Consider the following 26,877-nt stretch of genomic DNA (forward strand, 5'->3'; position numbering starts at 1 on the left):
GTCCAGAAAAATCCTCCACCTGATCCCCTTCCAGTCCAGGAAGTTACTGATGCAGGGGCTGGTCAACTCCAGGTTAGACTATGGTAACGTCTTGTACCTAGGAGCCCCTGCAGCAGTCATCCAGAAACTTCAGGTGGCTCAGAACGCGGCAACTAGAGTCCTTACAGGAACCAAAGCGAGATGCTCGGCGAAACCAGCCCTCAAAAGCCTACACTGGCTCCCAGTGAAGGTAGCGCATCACCTTCAAGACACTATGCATCTCGGAGGAGCCTAACCTGAATCCGAGATGGCCGCCTGATCCCTCGGCTCCGCCGATCTCTCCGCTTCTCTCCCGGCCCGTGACTTTTTCTGCTGCCCATCCTGTTTTCACGCTGCATTTTCGGGGCCGGGAGACGATTTGTCATCCAGCGGTGTGCTTCCCTGCTCGCTCCGTGGAGTGGAAGTGCCGTGACGCCCTTGTCTCTTACTCGGCGCTGGCGGCAGCTGTTCCTTTGTTTGCGGCATGACCGGCCATCTTTGCGTTCTTCATGGAAACGCTGCGGAGGTGCTTTGACCGGCAGGGAAAGACAGCGGCGCCGTGTTTTATGCTGCGGGGCTCAGTTTAGCCTCGACGGATATTGTGCTTTGATACAGTTGTAGCCGGTACTGGTACATTGTATCTGCGCCCTAATTCCTTCTCGGAGCTGCTGGCTCGCTACCCTCCGAAGGCGGAAGGGTTGATGCCGTATGGTTCATTGTGCTCCTTGCCCCTGTGATTCCTCCGGGCTGCTGCCAGCGAGATGCCTTGCTGCTTCTACTGCGTTGGCGCCGTGCATGGCGCCGGAATGGCGTGTGCTGCTCCTGTGCTCCACGAACGCACGTATCCTGCACCCGGACTATACGTCCGTCCAGACGGGAGAGATGGTGATGACCAGCCTCGCGAGCTGCTACTCTGCTGCGAGCCCATTGATCGGAGATCTGATGCCCGATGCGCCTCTGCAATGCCGGTGAGTTTGAACGACATCATGCGGGCGTTGGGCTCTCTCCGCTCTGAAGTGCTAGCCAGTGCCCGGGACTTAATGGCTCGCCTGGATGCCTGCGCCCCCCATACTACTCCCGTTGTCTCTGATTGTGCCCATCCGCAGGACGCTTCTCCGTATCCTGATCCCTATTACAAGGGGGAGCCTACCCAGTTGTGTCCGTATATCCTGACAGTGAGGGAGACTGGTGATGCTCCGGCACGGCTTGATCTCCGTGAGCGGCTACCTGTGGACGGAGACTTTGAGGTGTGGCTGGCGAGCTGTCCTTGGACGCCATGTTTGGTTCTTCCTCTGTGTTCAGCTGGCACTGATCGCAACTCTCCCCTGATGCGGATGGCTTTGTTCTGGCTGGCTGCTTCGAACGCTCTGAACCGACAGGGGATCCCCCTTCCTGGTATCGTGGATTGCAGGACTTTGATGTGGACATGCTCTGCTGGGCGACGTTGTCCTATGTTAAGATCGCTTCAACTATCTCTCCAGTCCACCATGGCCATTGTACAGTCTGACCACGTCGGTGCCCCAGATCGTAGGGGCCAGGGCTAAAGATGCTATTATTATCCTGATCTGCGGTAGAGTGTACTGTCGGGGTTGTAGGACTCAAATGGTGAAGCTGATTCTTTGTGTTCCTCTGTGGTTCGAGGGTCCGGGTGTGGGTGGCTGAGGGTACACCAGCTGGTTGTTTTCTGATTGCTCCTGTTTATTGAGGTGGAGGGTCGGTGTGGGTTGTGGGGTCAGAGCTTCTGATTGATTTTGTGCCGACACTTTAGTAATGGACGACAACTACGCTGTGGGAGTCTGTGGAGGGCCGGGATCTCCGGGTGTCCTGCTATCGAGTGGGCTCCTCCCCACCTTCTTTTCTTTGGGAGTTTAGGTTGATTTACTCTTTCCTACTCCCTATATTATAGGTGTTACTGTTATTCCTTTTCCTTTCTCTTCTCTCTTCTTTCTTGTCTAAATTTCGGGTTCTTAAAGGGCGACAGGCACTCTGTGGGGGGGGGGGGGGGGGGGGTAGGCCGTAGCCTCCACAATGTTGCAGGGTGGGTGGGGTATTTTGGAAACTTTTTAGTTCTATGGGCCTTCTTTTTTCTATTTTCTCCGCTTTTTTCATCTGATTCGATTCTGGGTCCGGGTTGGGGTTGGCAGGGTAGGAGCGGCGCTGGGTGGGGTGCGTAAATGATGGGTGATGACTTGCAGTTGTTTTGCACCGCCACATTGTCATTGATGTTAACCTCCATTATTGTTTTCAGATACAACGCCGCTTACCCATGGTGTGAAGTTATTGTGTGGACTCGAATCTTCTTAGTTCTTAATCTTCACTGACTTATATTATGATGAAAACGCAAAAAAACCTAAAAAATTAACCTTCAATTCTCCTCTTCCCTGGCGTCATGATTCTTCCCAGTGTAGTGCTTATTGATTGTTGAACTTTTAACTATTGCTGCTGGGGACCTGTAATGCTTGCACTTGTGCTGTCAAAGTATCGTGGCCGGCCTGACGGTTGTAGGCCCGTATTTGTTCTTTTATCCATGCACAATAAAGGTTTTCAAAAATTTAAAAAAAAAAAAAGACACTATGCATCTCGCACAAAATTATGCACGACAAAGGCCCCCCAATTCTCAGACCCCTGATGAAGCCCCACCAGTCTACCAAAAATCTAAGATCTGACGCACTTGCCCTTGCCAACATCCCAAGAATAAAAAAGTCAAGATCCGGCGGCCGTTTGTTCGCCTACAACGCGCCAAAGCTCTGGAACACCCTTCCAGTAGCCATGAGGAGAGAACACAACCTCTTCTCCTTCCGGAAACAATTAAAAACTTGGCTCTTCCCTTAAAACCCTGTCTTCCCAACCGTCCCCCTCCCCCCTGGAAAAACTAGGTCCTCTCAGCGCTGGGATGCCCAAGGGTAGCTATGCGCTCTACAAATCCAATTCCAAATTCCAAAATTGAACAAGCTCGGAAAAGGCAGGTAAAATCACAGTTTCTCCGTTTAGGCAATCCATTACGAAATCAGGTCGACAATCCTTTTTAGCCAAAAGAATATTCTTAACCTTTAGTGAAGTCCTTCCAAAAGAGAAAATTAATGTTTCTAGGTACCTCCCCCTCCAATAGAAGTTGTATTTTGTATAAAAGATGGGGGACGCTTAACCTAATATCGGTACGAGCATCATGGCCTCTGGGGTCTCTTCCTCCTGGTGAGAGAGCGCGGAGCAGTCAGCCACCTGAATTCAAACGAGAGAGGAAGTGTAGCGCTGCGAAGCACATCAAGCAACTACAGCGCATTTGGCTATTTCTCCCCTGAGGCGGAAGCCGGGGGCGCTCTGTACTATCCCTGTTTACTCGTGAATTTCCCGTTTTTAAAAACTGTAGATATTTTAATCTGTAATTTTTAATTACCTAGTCATCCGTACTTCGGGGCGAGATTTGCGTCGCACTGAAGGCACCAACACCTCGTTTCCTCGCACGGCGCAGCCGATTCAGGCGCTGACACCGTGACTTGATCCACCTTAGCCGCCATCTTGCTGGGAGGAAAGGGTTGCGGTCCAGTTGTTGGACGCCTCCCACCCTCCTCTAACATGTATAAAAACACCTGGCCTTCCCGTCTGCGCCCGTCCGCGCCTGGACCGGGCCCAGGGCCGCTACCCCTGGTCCAGACGCCCCAGCTCCACGTGTCTAATACTCAAACACTATGCTGCACAAGTTGCGCCCACGCGATCATAATGACTGCCTAATGCTTGATCCTATATTCATCTCTGGTCCATCCATGCAGTCCTGCCCCCATTGTAAGGCCTCCATTCTTCTGGCAAATAAAACAATTCTCTCCGGCAACAAAAATACCCCTAAGAGCACACTGATAGCCCTTACCAATGTCCGTTCACTTGGTAAACATAGACAGGATATAGCAGACCTGATAGAGGATCGGAAATTAGACATATTATTCATGACTGAGACATGGATGGACAGCACATCTGACCCAGACTTAGTCATTGCGGTCCCAAGAGGCTTCACGGTTCATAGACAGGATAGACAGCGCAAAAAAGGGAGAGGACTAGCCATCATCGCTCGCGACACATTTAATGTGAGGACCTTCGCTATCTCCTCATCCTCTTGTGAAGCCATGCAATTTGCCATCAATCTATCCCCCTCTAATAATTTCAGAGGGATTCTCGTATACAAACCACCAGGACCATGGTCAGATTTCCTCACTGATTTAAGCTCTATCCTCGAGTCTCTTGCACTTGAAGAATCACTAACAGTACTGGGTGACTTTAATTTTCACTTAGACAAATTAGAGGACAGGGACACGTCCTCCCTTCTCTCGGACATGAACACCCTTGGTCTCCCCCTATTGGTCAATTCCCCCACTCACGACGGCGGTCACACTCTGGATGGCATTTTCTCCAATTTGGAGGATTTTCATATAACTCACATCCTCCCACTCACATGGTCGGATCACAATGACATTCTGGGCTCAATCACCATCTATGAAACACCTACACCCAAAGTACCCATTACCTGCCACCAACCTTTTAAAGCCTGGAACGACATAGATAGCTCAAGCCTAAAAACTTTACTCGATAATTCCCAGCCTGTATTTTCTACTGACCCCAACACAGCCACTAAGCAATTCCAGGATTGGCTGGGCACTGCCACTAATTCATTGGTTCCTCTCAAACATGTGACCAGAAATAGATCGGCCCCCTCTGCCCCTTGGTTTACCGAAGACCTAGGGACCCAGAAACAACACTGTAGGAACAGGGAGAGGCACTGGCGGAAGTCCTACAGCGAAGAAAACAAAATTCGCTATAAGGAGACGTTGGTCAAATACAAATCCATGATCACTGAGGCTAAGAAGAAGTACTTTAGCGAACGGATAGAGCTAGCCAAGAATTCCTCCAAAGAACTTTATGATACTACCAAGTAGCTAGCAGGGTACTCCCCTGATCTAAACCCACCTCCCTCTCAATCCCTCTGTGATGCCTTGGCCACTTTCTTCTTTACAAAGGTCAACAAAATTTTTTTCAGCCTTTTCGGATAATATCAATACCCCCTCAAGTACCACTAACCTCAAACACCCTGTTCCCAAATGTACTCACTTCAAAGACATCACCGACGCTCAAATAGCGGATATCATCACCACGATCAAAACTGGTTCTGCATTAGACCCATGCCCCTTCAAAATTCTCCCACCAATCATGGATTCCCTGATACCCGCCATTACCCAAATCTGTAATGCCATGTTTAGATCAGGAACCTATCCAGATTCACTCAAAAAAACTCTCCTTAAACCATTATTAAAAAAAACACATCTTGATAAGGACGAACTGAAAAATTACCGGCCAATAGCAAGCCTCCCATTTCTGGCAAAAGTCGCTGAAAAAGCTATGAACTCACAGTTATCTGAATTCATAGAAGAACATCACCTACTTGACAACACCCAATTTGGGTTCTGTAGGTTCCATGGCACTGAGACCGCCTTGATTAAAGCCGCAGATGACATTAGAACTATCGAGATCAGGGAGGAACAGCAGTACTAGCACTACTAGACTTATCTGCAGCTTTCGACACGGTCGATCATTCGATCTTGGTCGACCGTGTCGAAAAAATGGGCATTCAGCAAACAGCTAAAAAACTATTGGCATCTTTCCTGTCTGAAAGAACTCAGGCTGTTATACTGGGATCGTTCCAATCGTCCAACCTGTCTCTGCCATGCGGGGTTCCACAAGGCTCATCCCTGAGTCTGACACTCTTTAACATCTATGTGTCAGACCTAGCTAACATCATTCGAGCACATAGGATGAGCCTAACCTCATATGCGGATGACACGCAGTTAGTCCTGGCCATCAAAAACAACGGCGACAAGGTGGCCGAGAGTTTTAAAGAAGGAATGTTGGCAATTGGGGACTGGATGGCCTCCAATTGTCTAAAACTCAACTCCAAAAAGACGGAAGTTGTCATATTTGGACAACTTACTCCAAGTTGGTCCCCCGCATGGTGGCCAACGGCTTTCGGAACCCTGCCTAAACCTGCCCTCAAGGTAAGGAACCTGGGAGTTGTCTTTGACGACCACCTCAACTTCGTCTCCTATGCCAACCAAATCGCCTCCTCAGCCTTCCACAAATTACTTAATAAAGAAAATCATCCCCTTCCTTCCTGAAACTGCCGGTAAAACCTTGGTGACCTCTCTAGTGCTGTCCACTTTGGACTACTGTAATGGTCTTTTTGCAAACGCTCAGGTCAGGGTCATCAAAAAAATGTAGACTGTTCAAAACTCAGCAGCAAGACTACTTGCTAGAATCCCTAAATACAAGTCTGCGACTGACACCATCAGAAACTTTCATTGGCTCCCTATCAGAAGCAGGATTAAGTTTAAAACTCTCTGCATTGTATACAAGGCACTGCATAAACAAGGACCCTTGTTTCTCAAAGAACAATTAATCCCTTATTGTCCATCCAGATTGCTTCGATCTACCACCCTCAACGATCTAGTGGTCCCCCGCACCAAAACTGTTTCTTGGGGAGACCGCAGGTTCTTGGTCTCGGCACCTAAATTGTGGAATACCTTACCCCAGTCAATCAGGACCAGTCCCACTCTCTGGTCCTTCCGTAAACAGCTAAAGACCTGGCTGTTTAACCAGTAACACCGGAACACACTTTACGCAGCAGGAGAATTATTTGCAGATGTTGCAGCGCCGAGACGCCCACGGGCATTTGTTCGCGCTTAATCAAATGTCATAAAATAAATAAAAAATAAATCGGGTGTCTCAACGGTGATGTACTCACTCAGCGCTACTTCTACTAGACAATCCATCAGGTTCTGGCGAACTATTGTGACTGCTGTTGCGCTTTTTAGCATGGTCACTGCCCAGTCCCTGCTCAGAAGCAGTGTCCTGAATATGCGGGGCATCCCTGACTGTAAGTCCAGCTACTTTCTTCTTTTTGAATTGAGGTTTGGAAGGTTTAACTTGTTTAACCTGTTTAATGATGTAGTCAGATGAGCATTGGGATCCTTCGGTTTCACGTTCTCCCCCGATCTGGGCTTTGACCGTCCACCTCTCTCCAAATGTTCTTCGGATAACTCCTGAAAGGAACGAGATGAACATGTATCAGTATCCTGATACCTCTTAGGTGGTCTAATGTTACCGCAGTTAAGCAGATTGTAGTTTTTGTCAGTAGCTTCCTGTGTAGGAGACCCACCCTGTAGTTTTATTTTATATTTGTTTTTCTTATTCTCCTTCTACTTCTTTGTTCAAAAGTCAGGTGCTTGTTTAGAGTTATCATTTGCAGAATACCTCTTCATTGTGGTTTACCAGGTCTGGCACTCAAATTATCTCTATCCAGCGTAGCTTATGTTTCTTCGATAATTATAGGAAATGTGTGCTCCTGCTATGCAGGAGCCAAATCCTTAAACGCTGGCATATAGCCAACGCTGTTGCTTCCCTCTTTATGTTAATCAACATTATGGAGGACATCGTTGCAAAATTGCCCATCAGTTTTATTCCCAAGTCCAGGGCAGGTACTACCCCGTACATTCTGGATCGGATTAAGCACTTCTATCAAAACAGCCAATGAAGGGGTACCATGTGCTCTGAATATACTGCAGCAAAAACTATACCTCAAATTGTACAGTCTTCTAGTGAGGGAGCCATCCCCATTGGCAAGCTAATTGTTAATATTCTATGTTTTTCTAGTGAGTCCGCATGGGAAACACTGTCTTGAGCTGTCTTGTTTTTTGTACTCGCTGCCGTAGACAACATCCACACCCTCCTCGACCAAAGGCACACTGCAGCTCTGATCCTACTCGATCTCTGAGCGGCATTCAACACCGTCTCCCACTGCACCCTCACCGGCAGACTTTATGACGCCGGCATACAGGGAACCGCCCTTGACTGGATCTGCTCCTTCCTCACTGGCTGAACCCAAAGAATCAGACTGCCACCCTTCCTCTCCGAACCCACAGAAATCAATTGCCGAGGACCTACAAGGATCGTCGCTCAGCCCCACGCTCTTCAAAATCTACATGGCCCTCCTCGCCACCATCATCAAACAGTACGGACTCAGTATAGTATCCAACGCACATCCAGGTCATCCTCCCTCTCACCAAGGACGCTACACAATCAGACAATAGTACATCTACTTAACCAGTTGGGTTTTACAATCATTGCACAAAAATCTCACCTGTGTCCGGCACAAGTGCAATCCTATCTGGGTGCTTCCATCAACACTCTCAAAGCTCTAGCCACTCCTAATATAGCCAGGATTCACAATATCCAGGCCACACTATTACAATTTCAACCCCACCAATCATTACCAGCTAGAGTCTTCATGCAACTGCTGGGAATTATGGCATCCTGCGTTGCAATCGTACCTCATGCAAGGCTTACATGCGTCCTCTGCAACAATGTCTAGCAAGTCAGTGGAATCAGTCACAGGGGACCAGATGTACGACGTTATTTTGCATGCGCAAACGGGTTTGCGAACCCGTTTGCACATGCAAAATCACTGTTGGCCATGTACAATTCCAAAATAGCGAGTCACAGTTTATTTGCGACTCGCTATTTAGGAATTGAGAGTCACAGTTAGTTAGTCCCTTCCTAATTGCGTTCTCAATGCTATGTGTGAATGTATTGCAACCACAATTGCGGTCGCAAATTACCACCCTTTTCAAGAGGGTTGCTCCCTCCTTGCTCCTCTCCCTGTACTGCTGCTATCTTCCTGGGGATCGCACTGCTGAATCAACTTCACGGTATCGCCTGCATTCTTTATTTCAGTGGTATCGCCTGCATTAGACTAAATAGTGCCGTGTTTAAAATCGGCTCGCCTGCATTTCACAAATTTGCGCAGTCTTTTGTTTAATCTCATAGCTCTCAGCGCTTGTGACTATAGCGCCGCCCGCCCTGCACTGCATTTAACTGTATTGGCCCACCTGGCAGCAACGTGCATAATTGGATTTATTTTCGCTGGCGACCTACTGCCCCTGCCTCGCCTCCCCTCTGACCTCCATCTTGTTTGCTGTTGTTGTTTTCCCTGCCCCTCCTCCCCGCTACCGCCTCCCATCTGCTGACCCTCCCACGCTCCGCCCCCTCCACCCTCCATTTATGGCCAATGTCTCCACGCGCAGCGTCAACGCGCTTCGGACACGCCGAAGGTGCGCCAAAGGTAAGCCCGTCTACGCCCGTCCGCGCCTGGACCGCGCCCAGCGCCAGACCCCCTGCCCCTCGCGCTGCCCTGCCCCCCCGCGTTACCTACGATGCCGCCACCCTCCTAGCCCTTGACCCCGGTCGCGCCCCCAACTGCGTCCAAGCCGCTCCTGGACGCACCCACGGACCGTTCTCCTGCTTCTCCTGCAAATTTAGCGGCACCGACAACATCTCCGCTACGACCACACCACAGATTCCCGACCCCAATCACCTAGAATGCATCCTTCTCAACACCCGCTCGGTCCACAGGCACGCCATTGACCTTTGGAACCTACTAGACACCATCTCTCCTGACGTCGCCTTCCTAACGGAAACATGGATGAACGCTTCCTCCGCCCCTGACATCGCCATCGCTATCCCTGATGACTATAAGATCACACGCAAGGACCGCACCGACCATACAGGAGGTGGAATCGCTATCGTCCATAAGAAAACAATCCGCATCTCAACCAGCTCTGATGCCAACCTCGCCAACTCCGAACACCTTCACTTCCAGATCCACATCGACCCCAAGACCACACTCAGAGGCACCCTCCTCTACAGACCACCTGGACCACGCGCAAAATTCAGTGAAGACATCACGGACTTCATCACCCCACACGCGCTCCCCTCCAAAGACTACATCCTTCTGGGAGACCTCAACTTCCACCTTGAAAAGATCAACGACCACAACACCGCTACCCTCTTGGACAACCTCGCCAACCTCGGACTTAAACAACTGGTTACTTCCCCCACCCACATCGCAGGTCACACTCTCGACCCCATCTTCACCTCCAGCAACCATGTCTCCTTCAGCCACACTACGGATCTCCTCTGGACTGACCACAGCTGCGTTCACTTCACCTACAACAAGCCGAAACCCATCAACCACCCCCAACCAACTCTGCAAAGAAACTGGAACAAAATCACCACAGAACAGATCTCCACATCACTCCTTCAATCCTCCCCAGCCCTCTCTTCTAACGCCAACGAAGCCGCCTCCAACCTCACCCTTTGGTTATCCAACACCGCCGACACCTTAGCACCACTGAAAAAACGTCAACACAAACTTGGCTTCAAGAAGGCCTCATGGTTCAACGACGACCTCAAGAAATCCAAGAAACTGTGCCGCTCCCTTGAAAAGGCCTGGAAAAAAGACCCATCCACCAGCAACAAGGACGCCTTCAAAAGCGCCATCCGTACTCACCACCAACTGATCCGAAAAGCCAAGAAAACAGCATTCAAAGATCGACTTGACAACAACGCCCACAACAGCAAGGAACTTTTCAACATCGTCAAGGAATTTTCCAACCCCTCGGCCAACTCCAACGACATCACCCCCTCTCAAACCCTCTGCGATTCCCTAGCCTTTTTTTTCCACAACAAGATTGCTGACATCCACAACAGCTTTGACAACCAACCCGGAAGGCAACCCACCCTACCATCAGCTGACCATCTTCCCCCCGTTAACTCCCTTAACGCCTGGAACCCAATCTCCACTGAGGACACCATCCGCCTGATGAATTCCATCCACTCTGGATCCCCCACAGACCCATGCCCTCACCACATCTTCAACAAAGCAGACTCCGTCATAGCTCCGCACCTCCGAGACGTCATCAACTGCTCCTTCAACTCCGCTACCTTCCCAGAAGACTGGAAACACGCTGAACTCACCGCCCTTCTGAAAAAACCAACAGCAGACCCCCACCGAACTCAAAAACTACCGCCCCATCTCACTTCTTCCATTCCCGGCCAAAGTCATCGAGAAAGCTGTCAACAACCAGCTCGCCGCCTTCCTCGAAGCCAACAAATCACTCGACCCCTCACAATCTGGCTTCCGAGCCAAACACAGCACTGAGACCGCCCTCATCGCAGCAACAGACGACATTCGAACTCTACTGGACAATGGAGACACAGTCGCCCTCATCCTCCTCGACCTCTCTGCAGCCTTCGACACAGTCTGCCACAGCACCCTTCTACAACGCCTCAGAAACATCGGAATCCAAGGAAAGGCACTGTCAGCGCCGTATCCTCTTCCTGCTTTAACATTCTTCGCATGCTCAGAAAAACATTTAGCTGGATCACCTCGTTCCTCACCGGAAGAACCCAGAGAGTCCGCCTCCCACCATTCAAGTCCGAGGCCTCTGAAATCATCTGCGGCGTACCACAAGGATCCTCACTCAGTCCCACCCTCTTCAACGTATACATGAGCCCCCTCGCAGCCATCGCCCGCCAACACAACCTCAACATCATCTCTTACGCGGATGACACTCAACTGATCCTATCTCTCACCAAGGACCCCAGCACCGCCAAAACTAACCTACACGAAGGAATGAAAGAAGTCTCCGAATGGATGAAACAAAGCCGTCTGAAACTGAACTCAGACAAAACAGAAGTCCTCATCTTAGGTAAATCCTCCTCTGCATGGGACGACTCCTGGTGGCCGGAAGCCCTCGGAAATGCACCCATCCCGACAGACCACGCTCGGAACCTTGGCGTCATCCTGGATTCATCACTCTCAATGAACAGACAAGTCAGCGCCGTATCCTCTTCCTGCTTTAACATTCTTCGCATGCTCAGAAAAACATTTAGCTGGATCCCCTCCGAAACAAGGAAAACAGTCACCCACGCTCTAGTCACGAGCCGACTGGACTACGGAAACACCCTCTACGCAGGTACCACCGCTAAACTCCAGAAGAAACTACAACGAATCCAAAACGCCTCAGCCAGGCTCATATTAGACATCCCACGCAACGAACACATCTCTGGTCACCTTAAAGACCTCCACTGGCTACCCGTCAATAAGAGGATTACTTTCCGACTGCTTACCCACGCACACAAATCACTCTACGACATCGGACCAGATTGTCTCAACTCTCGACTGTCCTTCTACACCCCCTCCCGCCAACTTCGCTCTTCCAGCCAAGCCTTCGCCACTGTACCTCGCATCAACAAGACCACCATGGGAGGCAGATCCTTCTCATACCTGGCTGCCAAAACATGGAACTCACTCCCCGCTTACCTTCGCCTCACCCAGAATCACCTAGCGTTCAGAAAGCAGCTTAAAACGTGGATATTTGACAAATAATCCACCTCCCCTTCCTAAGCGCCTTGAAACCCTCTGGGTATGTAGTGCGCTATATAAATGTTATGACTTGACTTGACTTGACTAATGCAGTTGCAATTTCGAATGGGTCCCCTTACTTTGTGACTGTGTCTAAAAATATTTTTTAAGAGCAGGCAGTGGTACCAGGGACCACTGCCTGCCCTTAAAGTATGAAACGAAAACGTTTCACTTTCTAAAAATTAAATGCATCCCGTTTTCCTTTAAGAAAAACGGGATGCATTTAAAAAAAAAAAGCTGCTTCATTAAAACGCAGTCCCAGAAGTGGTGGTCTGTTGAGCCCACCATCCGTGGCCTGCTGAGCTGGGGAATTGCGAGAGGCTCATTAATATTAATGAGCCTCGCAATTTACAAGCCCATTGGGAACCGCTAATTAGTGTAATAACAACAACTGTGCATTTCATTTAGCGCCTCACAATAAGTCGCAAATTGCGAGGCTCAAAATGAAAGGGTCGTACATCTGGCCCAGGGTCTATTAACTGATCTAGTGTTGGTAGACCGCCGCAACCATCGCTCGCTGCAGTGGTGGAACCCTCAAAACTTAGCAAAAGGACAGCCTTTCATAGACCCGATTCCACAGACACATCAATAACCGGTTGGGGTGCCCATCTTCAACATTACAGAGTCCACTGGCTGCGGTCGGACAAACACAAACGTCTCCACATCAACTACCTGGAACTTCTAGCAGTGTTCCTGGCACTCAGCTTTTTTAACCCAACGCGTAGGCAAGACTGTCTTAGTGTGCACTGACAGCATGACAGCAATGTACTACCTACAGAAACAGGGAGGGACTCACTCTCTCCAGCTGTCGTGCCTTGCACAAAGCATTTGGTATTGGGCGATTCACCAGAAAATCAATCTCCTAGCAGAACACCTCCCAGGAGAAGACCATCAGATGCAGACCTGCTCAGCAGACACAGGCAGCAAGTCCACGAGTGGGAACTTCATCCCCACTTCTTCTTCCCTACGTGCAAAAATGAGGTTTTCCACAGATAGATCTGTTTGCCACATTGCACAAAGCAAAATGCCCAAACTCTGCATCCAGATTCCCACACCCAGCATCCAAAGGCAATGCCTATGGACGATTTGGTCAGGGATATTTGATTACGCTTTTCTGCCTCTCCTGCTAATTCCATTACTAGTTCGGAAGCTCAGACAAATGTCCCTCACTGATCTTATTTGCCTCCACATGTTCTCGTCAACCTTGGTACTCTCAACCTTAACACTATCAGTGGTTCCACATCAAAAGCTACATCTCACAACGGGGCCCCTGCGGGAGAAGTGGACGCATGATTGTGGGAACATTGAGGATTCGGAGTGGCAAGAGGCGATTGCGTCCCCGAAAGAATTAGGCATCCCCTCACTTCTCCGCTTGGTACAACTACGCATATTACATAGATCATATCTCACTGGTTAGAGGCGGCAGACCCGAGAGCAGAGGACGGCCCGGGACCAGGGTTCGATTCCCGGCGCGGCAGGTTTCTGGACCAGGGTCAGCGGACTCGTTAATTCTCTCGCCTCGGTGCCCACTCTGATCAGCGATCACACTCGGCAACTCTGGGCATTAGCTTGCCTCATCTTCACTAACGGCCCCACCAGACCGCCGGGGATGCCTGGTCTCACCCTGGAGATACCCATTAAGGGACCATCTCTCAGGGAAGCCAGGAAGGGTTTCGCAGCGGTCGAAGCGCCTTGGGACCCTACGGGTAAGTAGTGCGCTATATAAATGCCTATACATTTACATACATTTACATACACTGCATAAGATGAGACGAATAACACATCCTTACTGCCTGCGGGGTTGTGGTGAGGAAAGGACCTTCTATCACACTATATGGGACTGCCCGAAAATTGCACCCTACTGGACACAATTGATGCGAACCATGTCTCAATCGGAGGGGGTCTCAGTACTACCAGATCCTAGACTTAGACTAGACTATCGCTATCAAAATCCCCCCCCCCCACCCTGCCTCCCTGCCAAGCAGATACAGAACCATCCACCACCCCCAACTGAGCAGAGTGCTTACTTCCCAGAACAAAATGTAGTGTTCTTGAGGGTGAGACTACCGTGACTGCTATAGCCTCCTTCCCACCCATCAATGTCCATGCAGCGATACCAACATCACGGTAGGTCCTACCTGTAGGAGTCTTCATAACTTGCCTGTGTATCGCGTCCTTAATCGACCCATTGTAAGGAAGGTCAATGTAACAGTACCCACCACCTTGTGCTCACCGCCCAATCTCGGGCCGTGTCCATATCATAGTCTCCTACTGCGTTGTTGTGAAGCGTGGCAGCCTGTGAGTTCCTTAATCCTTAAAAAGCCAAGTCATAGCGTCGCTTCTGTGATGCAGTTTGTTGTGGGCTTCTGTCTTTTCCATTATCGGTTATTATGTCTTGCGTCCCGGTTCCTGGGTTTCTCTGTCTGCCGCCAGCCCTCCAACCATTCTTGCGCATCTTTGGGCGATTCAAAAAACCAAGTTTTTCCCTCCGCGTCAACACGCAGCTTCGCTGGGAAGAGCATTGAGTATTTGAGTTCCCTAGAACGGAGTTCCCTTTTCACTTCCGTGAAATTTTGTCGTTGTTGTGCCACCGCTGCCGTGTAGTCTGGATAGAAGGTGACCTCTGCGTTGTCAATTTTGACTGTTTGAGCCATTCGAGCTGTCTGCAGGATGGCATCGCGGTCGCGAAAGTTGAAGATCCTCGCTAAGATTGGACGCGGTGGTGCCCCTGGTTTCGGTTTCCCCCCTGGCACCCGGTGGGTACGTTCCACTGAGAAATTATTTGACAGGCCCTTCGGTTGCAGCGTGGTTTGGATCAAGTCTTCTACAAATAGGTCCAACGCAGGCCCCCTGTTGTTTCCGGTACACCCACCAGGCGTACGTTGTTGCGCCGTGAACGGCCTTCCTGTTCGTCAAGTTTCGCCTTTAATAGCAGATTGTCATCTTCCAGTTTCTGTACTTTGTGTTTCAAGGCCGCCCTGTCGTCAGTTAGCCCCGATGTAGCTTTTTCCGCCTCAATCAAACGGTCTGACAACTTGGAGAAGTCCGCCCTTAGCAGGGAGATATCAGTGGAGATAGTGCCCATTGAAGTTTGCATTGTCTGCAATGCCGCCATGACGTCTTTCAGGGTGACCTGTTCGGCGTCACCAGGCGGGTTGGTCGTCTGGGATGATGTGCGTGGCGCTTTGCTTTCGAGTGACCATTCTGGGGTTCTTTTACATAGGCATATTTTTCCAAGCGCGGAGGCTGTTGCACCTTGGGCCCCTTGCCCGTCATGGTACTTGATCGCAGTGGACACGCACCCAAAAATTCGTGAGGACAGGAGAAGAGCCCTGTTTGTCAACTGTTCCTCGATGTGTTGTACAGTGTGTTCCTTGGTGACTCCGGGAATGCGTGTGGGCCTGCGCTGCGCTGGGCTGGTCCGCTGTGTAGGACCAGCGGCCTGTGGTACCTCCAGCTCCTGTCTTTCAGCCTTGGAACTGCTCCCTATAGCCCCCGCTGAGCTCGTGAGACTGCGCCGGTTGTCTTCTCACAGTGCTATCTAGGGTATGCCCCTTAAAATGCCTGCTGGTGTCACTGATTTGCAGCTAGTGCTTCGTGTGGGGCAGGTGAGCAGGCTGGTATGCTCAGCGGCGGTAACAGAGAGGCCGGTGGTTCCAGGATTAAGCCGCCATTTTGTGCCGCCATTTTGTGCTGCCGTACTGCGGCGTCCCCAGTCCCTGCCCGGTAACATCGGGTTTTCACTCAGAGCCCCCTCGCTGCCTCCTCTAGCAGTCGCCAGTACCTTGTAGTCCGAGGATGTCCTGTGCGCGCAGCCGCGTCCGTTTTGGTTTTCGCCGTCTTTATTCTGTGTTCAGGAGCAGTTCTTGTCGGGTCATCTGTATGCCGGGCCGCCGTGAAACTTTAGTCCCCGGCTTCCGTAGTGCTGTTAGGCCTCGGTTGCACTGTCTCGTAGCCGCTTGAGTTTTAGGAGTCTGGAGTAGCGGATTGCTTCACCGGGAACCAGAAGATCTCCCGTTTTTATACAGCCGTAGCAGCGCCTGCTGAAGTCAGGATTATTGTGCGGATTGTCGAGGAAGGTGCCCTGCAGTCACGGAGCTCTGCTGGAACGCGGCCATCTTTCTCGGCCGGTAGCCACGCCCGGAAGTGGTTTTTTTATTCGTTTTTTTTCTTTGTTTCTTGTTAGATTCATAATTACTTATCCCATGTTAGGATGAGTTTGTCCACACTTTTTGGCTATTCCGCATACAACACCTCGGTGGAGCAACCTGGAGAAATTACCGTTACAGAAGGCCGTTGAGTTTTCTTTAGACCTATCTGCTGGCTTAGCAAAGTTGCATGATCTTTTTTTTCTTTTTTATCTTTCTCTCTAAGCTCCGGGGCATTTAGAAGCTGTATCTTTCATTTGGCTTATCTAATAAGAGGAGGAGCTGATTTATATTGATCAATGCACTTTGTCCACCTGTTATAATTCTGTTGAGGCTTTCTGATCCCCTGCGTGGGACCAAGTGATGATGTAATTTTTGCCTGTGGAAAAAAAAATTAATAAACACATTTTTGACATAAATCAGGTGTCAGGCCAAGGCTCCTCTGTGCCCTCTGTGCCCTGCAGCAGCCACCGCATGAGCAGCACCAGCAGCGCCTTAGCACCGCGGTGCTGGCAGCGGCCATTCCTGCCTCCATCGCAGATCTGTAGAACCTAAAGGGCCCGTATACCAGGACGCGGGTGAAGCGGGAACCGGTCACAAAACAAACCCTGGCAGTCGTCCCAGGCTCCGCTCCGCTTGCTCGTCAACTCCTCCTTTGCTCGGCCCCTCGGCTCTAATCGATACGCTCTGCACTCAACACCGAATCACAGGCCGACAACAACTGTGAACACCAACAGAGGGAAGAATTGTGTGTTTCCCCCAGTTAGTGAAAAAAAACAGCATAAGTCTTAGCTGCTTCTCCTGCACCCAGAGTCTTATGCGTCTTTTCAGTCTAAGTTTTCTGTCTGGAAAAAGATTGTGTCCTAGTTTTCTGCGCCCAGTAAATCCAGGTGCAGAAAAACCTAACAACTAATGATCAGGTGGAATAAAATGAACACATGAAAGTACGCCTTAATTTCATTGCCCTTGATTCACACTCTGGACCATAGTTGAGGGATAGGTCTAGGCATAGTCCTCACAGCACACAATAGATTTGCTTGAGGCAGAGGCCAAAGTAGGTGGTAACTCAGGGCAGGGGAAAACGCCTGTTGTCTGTGGATGAGTCATTCCCTTCCCAGAAATCTGCATTACAAATTAATTAATAGTATATATTTTTTAAATATCTGTTTGGTGCCAGTCCATATGACTTTCATATCTGCCTTTGGGATTCTATGTTGCAACTCCATAGGGTACATGTATCCTTTGTGAGCTTAATAAAATGTTGAATATTCTACAAAACCTCATTCCTACATCCAAGTACTCCCAGGCTACCATTCTACACTCTGCTCTGTCTGAAAAACAGCTCAGCATATTCAAAATTCTGCATTGATTTGGCTTGTAAATTATATTTTTAGAAATGTACATGTATTAACTATTTAATTTTAATAATATAAGTGATTGAAATTACGGACGAAGAAAGCAAGATTTAGCACTAAGCAATTGAATGTCAGTGCCATAAGAAGGATTATTTTGAAAAACTGAAGGACATCCAGCATTCTACGTTTAAACAATTTCCAAAAATCTAAGTGTGGCGAGGAAAGTACTATACCTGTAAGTGAAGTCTCTAATTTTGCATTTCATTAACCCAGAGCAGAGCCATATCTGTGCACACAGCATCAGAAATAATGTAGAAAGACCGCTTCAGCATCCTCATCTGAAATATTATCAGAAAGACAAATTGCCTCAGCATGACAGAATAACGTTCATCTGAAGCATCATGTAATTCTAGAGAGAAAGCACACACTACATAAAAGAAAGTTACAACTAAAGGCTTCTTCTGGATCCCATCAAAGAAAAGGCGCTGAAAGGAGACTCCGAAGCTGACACGTTAACAACCAAAAGATTGGAAAATCACCTTTGTTCAACAACCGTTTTTAACCAGTTATGCAAGTTTGAGACTATCTGCCTCGGGATATAACACCTCGACCCACTCTGCTCACTCTTGCGAAAACCTTAAAAATTCACCACTTTATTGTGTTCATGACCATCTCAGATTGTTTTCTTTTTATTGTGTACTGTTCTGTAATTCTATGTAAATCGCCTCAACATTATCTGTTGTGCAGGAGTGATATCTAAAACTGTTAAATATAAAAATGGATTAAAGGAGCACCGTTGCGCTATATCTAATGTAAATAAATCCTCATCCTCAGAACTACAAACCTTAACCTTACCCCAAACATAGAAAGGGTAGAAGGAACTGATGTTCTGCGACTAATGATCCACAATAGTACTCTGCACGTTCTAACGCCCTCAGTTACTGCCATTACGCCAGTGCAAAAAGGTGCTTATCAGTTTAATCATTAAATATCAGACTAACACCTTAATACTGCATTGCTAAGAACCTATACAAATAGATTTGAGAAAAACTTTAGTCACAAATTAAGTTGATGCCGGAGAGGCTATTACCTAAAGACTCTTATCTGTTAGAAAAATTTCAACAGGTGTTACAGGACTGCTTCCCGACATTTTTTGTTCCATTCAAGTGTTGAGAAGATTACACACAATTTCTTTTAGAGATAAGTGCTGAACATTATCTAAACAAGCCCGACTCTAAAATCGAGGCAAAATAACCGAAGTTAGGGAAAAAAGTTACCTGTGCCCAAAAAGAAACAGCCATAAATCTTATCTCACAGAATTTGACAGAATGCACACAGGGGAAAACCACTCTCAGTGCAAAATATGCCAAAAAAATTTAAGGCGTAAATCTTATCTCACTGAGCATATGAGAATCCACACTGGGGGAAAACACTCTCCGTGCAAAGTATGCCACAAAAGTTTCAGGCGTAAATCTTATCTCACTGAGCATATGAGAATCCACACTGGGGAAAAACTTTTTCAGTGCTATGAATGTCAGAAAAGGTTTAGTATCAAACCGAGTCTATATCGACATGAGTTAACCCACTCTGTGGAAAAACTTTATCAGTGCTCTGAATGCCAGAAATGTTTCAATGAAAAAAGACATCTCATGCTGCATATAAGAACCCACACTGGGGAAAAACCTTATCAGTGCTCCGAATGCCCAAAAGATTTCAAACTTAAATCACTTCTAACTGCACATGTGAGATCCCACACTGGGGAAAAACCTTATCAGTGCTCTGAATGCCAGAGATGTTTCAGTGACAAAATGAGACTCACTAAACATACAAGGACCCACACTTGGGTAAAACGTTATCGGTGCACTGAATGCGACAAATGTTTCAGTGAAAAAAGCAGTCTCACTCAGCATATAAGAACCCACACTGGGGAAAAACCTTATCAGTGCTCTGAATGCCACAAATGTTTCAGTCAAAAAAGCAATCTCACTGAGCATATAAGAATCCACACTGGGGAAAAACCTTATCAGTGCTCTGAATGCCAGATATGTTTCAGTCGTAAAAGCAATCTCACTGAGTATATAAGAATTCACACTGGGGAAAAACCGTATCAGTGCTCTGAATGCCAGATATGTTTCAGTCAAAAAAGCGATCTCACTGAGCATATAAGAATCCACACTAGGGAAAAACCTTACCAGTGCTCTGAATGCCAGAAATGTTTCATGTACAAAAATAGTCTCACTAAGCATATAAGAATCCACACTGGGGAAAAACCTTATCAGTGCTCCGAATGCCAGATATATTTCAGTGTAAAAAGCCGTCTCACTCAGCATATAAGAACCCACACTGGGGAAAAACCTTATCAGTGCTCCGAATGCCAAAAATGTTTCAGACAAAAATCTCATCTCACTGAACATGTGAAAATCCACACTGGAGAAAAAAAATTATCAGTGCTCTAAATGTCAGAAAAGATTCAGAGGTAGAGATGGTTACAAGGGCCATAAGAAAACACACCATCAAAATAATCAGTTCTCTGAATGCCAGAAAAGCATACATTTTAAACTCAATCTCACTCTACATGAGCAGACGCACACAGGGGAAAAACATTACAAATTTCTGTGAATGCCAGAAATTCCTATTTGATAGGCACAGCCTCACTAACCATAAGCGACTCCATACTGATGAAAAACCTTATAAGTGCTCTGAATGCCAAAAAAGCTGCAGAAAAAACGCTATTTCACCATGAGAAACTCCACATTAGAAAAATCCTTATGCCATAAAAGGTTGAATCTGAAAGACAGTGTTATGCTTTATGAGCGATCTCACTCTGGGGAAAAACCTTATGAGTGCTCGAAATGCAAGCAATGTTTTGGGTACAAATTACTTCTCACTTGACATGAACGAACTCACACGGGGGAAAAAAGCCTTATGTGTGTTCTGAATGTCAGATAAGGTTTAGTCTTGAATACAATGTCATTTCACATGAGAGAATTCACACTGGACTAAAGCCATATACAGGAGGGGAAAGCCAGAAACGTTATACTCAGAAAGGAGATATCACTAAACATGAGAAATGCATCCACACCAGGTGAAAAGTAAGGCGTATATTGAGTTGCAGAAAAGCTTCTAACAACATGACTTTACATGAGAGAGCACATATTGTAGTTGCAATAGAATTCACCAAGAAACTCTTGCAGGATAACGTAGGCTGCCGCATGCAACCTCCAAAGAAATGTCAGGCCTGGAAATATTTTTCATTGCAACAGAATCCACAATTTGAGTATCTGAAAATTACAAAACTCTCAAGGTCTTTACTTTACACAGGGAAGTGTTAGTGCTTGCAAAAATCAACTAATTGCCCAAAAAATCACAATAATAATGTCTTATATTTTACTTCACCCAAAAGGTTTCTACTCACCCTTGTTTCTTAACATATGACTGATATCTATTTTTTCATGATAAGATTAAGCCTATGCGGAGTTCCTCAGTGAGGAACTCCGCAAAGTGACAAAAAAACTCTGGCGGTCTACGCGGAGTTCCGCAAGCAGCGGAGTGCGTAAGGGTCATGCAGTTTGTGGTGATTTCATCCCATGTCGGAGGATCATGCGGCCTCGTGTACCACTTCTGCCAAGATTGCTGAAGAAGATCAAACGCGATCAGTCCCAAGTCTGGTACCCCGAGCTCTTGAGCATGGCCTTCGCTCCTATTATTAACAGATTTCTGAAGTGCATTACTCATCTCTTTTCTCCTTCTCCTTTCGTAATGCCCTAGTGGGAGTTGACCTCACTTATCTTATGTGTGCTCCCTTTGAGCGCCTACATAATTGTCCTCTTCGCCTCCTTAGAAGACTGCTTTTTTGCTTGCCATCACCTCTGCTTGCAGGATGAGTGAGATTCAGGCTTATCTTCCAGACCTCCCTTTCTTGCTGTCCATCCGAACAAAGTAGTCCTCCGTGTAAGCCCTATTTTCTGCCCAAAGTGATTGCCTCTTTCCACATAGGTCAGACCATCAGATTACCTACCTTCTTCCCACCTCTGTTGTGTTTTTCTCTGCCAGGCGCACGACATATAGACTGTTCACACACTTTCTGTAGTATGCTTTGTTCTGGGCAGATAAACTCAATCCCCACTCTACTTCTATCCTCGTGTTAGTGCAGACCGATGTAAACAGTAATTGTAATGTATTTAGATTTACATAACACTTACTACCCCATACGAACTTTGAAGCGCTTTTTCGGCGAGTAGCACACTACTCTAGGATCCAAAAATGATTAGTGGTGAATTAGTATAGGGAAATATAAAATGTATATGAGAGCTGGACATGTTGGCCTGTTAGTTGGGTTAATAAAGAATGTGGGGGGATAGAAGAGGGAAGGTTTTGCATTTATATAGCGCTTGCTACCCCTGATGAAGTGCTTTTCGGCGAGTAGCATGCTAATCCAGATCCCAAAAAGACGAAAAGACAGATCAATTATGGTGGGGAGGTTGTTTTATTGTATACACACAACTGTACACAAATTAATAAAATTCCGTTGTAAAGTTGTATCCAAGAGGCAAGTATAGTCTCTTATAATAATGTATACAATATTGATAAGTTTTAAGTTGGCTTGCCATCAAGACTGATGCCCCGTAATGTTGATGCAAAGTCATCTGTGCTGGAGTATCTTAGACTCTTGTTGAATTGTACCATCCACCTTGTAGGTACTGCTATTTGTATCAGGTCCACGTTGTAGGCAGACACAAACGCCTAAATTGTGCACTATTTAAATTAAGCATAATAAGCATAATGTAAGTGAGCAGATGACAAAAAGCACCTTACAAGCTGTATTAGGTGCTTAGAAGTAGAGTGACATAGAGGGCAATAAACACTCACTAAATCTTTTTTATTATTATTAACAGTCCTCATAAGACCATACAATTCAATACGATGTACAAATAGCCCATTGGGGAACAGTTCAGGCATCATCTGGGGATTACACATCCGAGAAACACAAGTGTCTTTCATGAATACAAATTGACTACTCCTCCAAGGACTGCACTGTATTATTGACACGGGCGAACAGGCAAACAAGCAGTCAGGAGGCGCACTGATTGTATACCCCCCACCTGACAGGATAGTGACAGACCCCAACCACCTGCAGGGGAAACGTGCCACCTCATTTAATAGCTGCCAGACGCTTTACTATGTTAACAGACTGGTGGTTTACAACTGCGCCTATGTTGGGGCACCACATGTTTTTTCCAGCATAATCTGGTGTGCTCCCCCCTGTGTGGGATGATAGCACCCACTGAAAACTGCACCGTTGTGTAGTCTGGGACAGTGCACCTTCCATGTAATTCTGAACTGGGCCTTTAAATACTGTACTATTTTGTGTGCCTATTTAATTCAGGTATACAAAGAATGTGGCACTACTTGTATACTAAGGTAGGGCAAGGAAGATTGAATTCCTACGGTGGCGGCAATGTTTTTTGTCAAAGTGCTTTATGCCCTAAATACTCTCCTGTACCCTGAACATAATGAGATTACATAGAATACACCTCTGTGTGCCTAATGCTGCCATTTGTATTTCAAGACCAGTGATTAATGTGGCTTTATCAAGTTTAAAGCCATTAGGCGTTTCCGACCTGTCTGATACTTGCATATGGAAAAGATGGGTCATTTGAACCTAAAGATAGATAAACATATTCATAGGTCACGATTTATGTCTGCATCTAATATAAAACTGTAAATTAGGAAAGGTGATAAGTGAGAAGTTAAAGGCTGCCGCTAATCGAGCTGCATTTGTACATAGGCATTCCTATATTATGATATCTATTCCTGCTTAAGTCTTTAATTGTAATGAATACTTTAATACCCAGGCATGGTGCCATCGTCGAGCTGTTTAGATAATCCACCTGTCTCGCCACCTCTTCCCGACTGCATCCTTAACCAGTGGCCTAGCCAGTGTGCCCTGGGCCCCAAGGCAAGAAAGGAAATGTGACCCCTGCCCTTTATTTGGACTGTGGAAAAAAACAATAATCATTGTTCTGTGGGCCCCTCAGGCCTCTGTTTGAACTGTGACAAACAGTAGTTATCAGGGTTCAGTGGGCCTTTAAGGCATCTGGGACCTGGTGCCACTGCACCTGCTGCACCAATGGGAAGCTAAGCCCCTGCCCTTAACAGCTTCTATTCTAGCCCCACTGGAGAACCGAAACAGCCAAGTACTGATCTGGCCATATATGCAGGCATGCAGCCGCCTCTTCCATTGAAGGGATTTAAGTCGCATGAAAGCAGCATGCGGGAAACAACCATTATCTGAGGCAAAGTCAACCAAAACCTCTTCTGTTCCAACCTGAATCCATTTAAAACCAGGGACGAAAAAACGGTTCATCGTCATCCCTTGCTTATCAGAAGGGTAAAACAGATGAATCCAACATTACAGTGTACCACATAACAAATTGTGATTCTGTTTACAAATTAAACTTGCAAGCATATAGAAAGGGCAGCCTTTGGCCAAAATAGCCATTTTCCCTACCCATACTTTTAACACATCTTATACAAAAAATGGTAATTACATTGTCATCCAGAAATAGTCAATAGCGCCTACTCATAACCAAATGCCACCCATAGAATTGTCTTTCACTTCAAGCTTTCAAAAGTAAATTGATATAAAAGCAGTATTGAATTTTTTGACGTTGTGCACTCTTACCAAAATTTAGAGCATCAATTTTATATGACGCCATAGAAAAAAGGAGTTGTTTATATATACTAAACCTCCAGAAACGTTTGACTAAACAGTTATAAAGTCACGTCTAGCTTAATTAGTTTATAGTCTTCTTTTTTTTAATAGTAATTATTTCATATTGTTACTGAATGTGCATGGCTAAACACTTATGAGGTCCCAAAGGCGAGACCTATTGGCTATGACAATGCTTGTTATTGATTGAGTACATTGAGCGGCAGAACTTTTGATTAAGTCCTGAAGAATGCTGCAAACACCTCTTTGGAGGGTTAATAGGCTGAAACATGTTGACCTCTTATTGACTCTAACAGTGCATATATATTTCTCCCAAAGTGTCCTGTTTTTAATCCTGGCCCAGGGGCGTACAAATAATGAAAACCAAATACCCTTTAGCAAGTTTTAATTTTCACTCTGCTGCCCCCACTACCCTGAGCTCATTATTGTGATATTTAATATACCTTTCTCTATAACAAAATATGCCTGAACTCCTCCCTCTTAGTGAGTGGGTTGTTTCATGGTGCAAAGAGATTCCCAATAAGGAAGCATGCCAACTATGTTGGGTGAGGGAAATCGTCCTTTTAAAGGGATATTTCATCTTAGCTAGGTCTTCATTTGCAACAGTAATCGTCAGAGACCCAAGGGTTTCCTGATTGTGGTAGAAATGCATTTTTACACCTTCATTGTTCGTTCAAGCACATACCATTGCATGAAATGTTGTGATCTATGTAGGGAAAATACTCTGTGCACTGAGAAAATGTGTTAAAATAACAGAAAGTTGATACTCTCATTTAATACCTTCTCATACCTGGATTTATCTAGAAGAGAAGTCTGTTAATTCTATCATATTTTTGATACCACAAGGCATAAGAAATTAGGGGATCTTTATCTGATATCTTTATCAGTAAATTATCTGAAATTATTGAACATAAACTTTTCCAAGTATTATTTGTAAAGATTAAGGAATTGGTCTTTTCTAAACTAACCCAGTGCCTATGACTACAATAACCACCTCTCTCAAATCAATATTGTGCTTGTTTTAGTGAGAAAGCTAAATGATCTAGGAGAAACCAGGAACTGGCGTCAGTATTTTTCTTAGGAAGCTTCAAGTTAGAGAGTGAAAACACTTTTTAGAATGCCCCAAAAATTGTGATAAAGATATTTCAATATGTTTGACAAAAAGAATAGGTACATTTCATGACAATATTGAAAGGGGAACTAACAGGAACAAATATTTACACAACATTACAAAAATATTTGAGACTAAATTTCAGCAATTTAGGAAATACTGAGATTCATGTACTAATAATCCATTTGGTTAAAAGTGGTTGCTTGTAGAGTCTGCACACCACTTTGTCTGTGATAGCTTTTAAATAAGGCATTTTTAATGCACCCCATTTTACTTTCAGATTCACAAATGTCCCCTTGGGTTACTACCTCCTGTTACTGTTTTTCAGTCCACATATGGTTTCAAAGCTCAATATATTCCTTAACAATGTATTAAATATTCAGAAGGGAAACTATTAACATTCCCCTTCCAAATTCTGAATTGTTAATTGGGATTAGTACATTTCAAAAAGGGGTTTAGCATTTGCAAATTCTGTGAATCACTGAACCAGTGTATGTTTTTAACAATAAAACATGAGGCCATTTTTCTCAATTCCCTCCAAATTAAGTTTGCTAATAATGTTAGTTGGATGATAACCGGTGCATGTACTTATTTAGTGTTAGTGTTGCTTCAGATCAAATAAAAACCATCACACATAACTCTTACACAATACTTAAAGACAGAATTTCTGACATCCAGCGTTAATGTTGTGTTAAATATAATTGCAAATGTCACTTAAACAGGAAAGCAGCTAAAGCAGTCTCTGGACATAAAATAGGATGTAATCATAATCTTTAGATACATTTTCTGAGTTTCAGGAAAAATGTGTGTCTTCTGGGTTTACTCTAAACCATTATAATAAACATATTCAATGATTTTAGATTTGATCTGTTTGTACTGGTTTCTATTGCAGACAATAATCTAGATTTAGACTAAGGATCGATTCCACCCATGGCTTTTAAAATCTATTTATCAATGATCTCTATTAGTGTTATCGCAACTAAAACTGTACTAGAACTGATCTGAGAGATGGACCTTTAAGTATTATGCTCAGTCAATTTATTGAACACACTATGGAGTTTAAATCTGAATAGATTAGATGCACAGGCATTGCCTGACCACTGTATTTTACATCAATAGATTACTTATCAGCACATTTTCTCTAAGTACAATTCAGTCATCTTCTATTTTTCGGTGAGCTTGTGCTGGGTCTAATAGAACTCTATCAAAAA

At 46.0% G+C, this 26,877-nt stretch overlaps 1 protein-coding gene across 1 annotated transcript in view; it reads left to right on the forward strand.

Annotated features, from left to right (window-relative positions):
• Positions 1-824: 824 nt before the first annotated feature.
• The window catches only part of LOC147737098 (uncharacterized), a 249,972-nt gene continuing 223,919 nt past the window's right edge, over positions 825-26,877 (forward strand). The window contains 2 exon segments of the mRNA XM_086922826.1: positions 825-1,265; positions 19,346-20,262. Of these exon segments, the coding sequence (XP_086778952.1) occupies positions 825-1,265; positions 19,346-20,262 (1,358 nt within the window).

This window comes from Lissotriton vulgaris, chromosome 1_1 (assembly GCF_964263255.1).
Source record: "Lissotriton vulgaris chromosome 1_1, aLisVul1.2, whole genome shotgun sequence".
Taxonomy (NCBI): Eukaryota; Metazoa; Chordata; class Amphibia; order Caudata; family Salamandridae; genus Lissotriton; species Lissotriton vulgaris.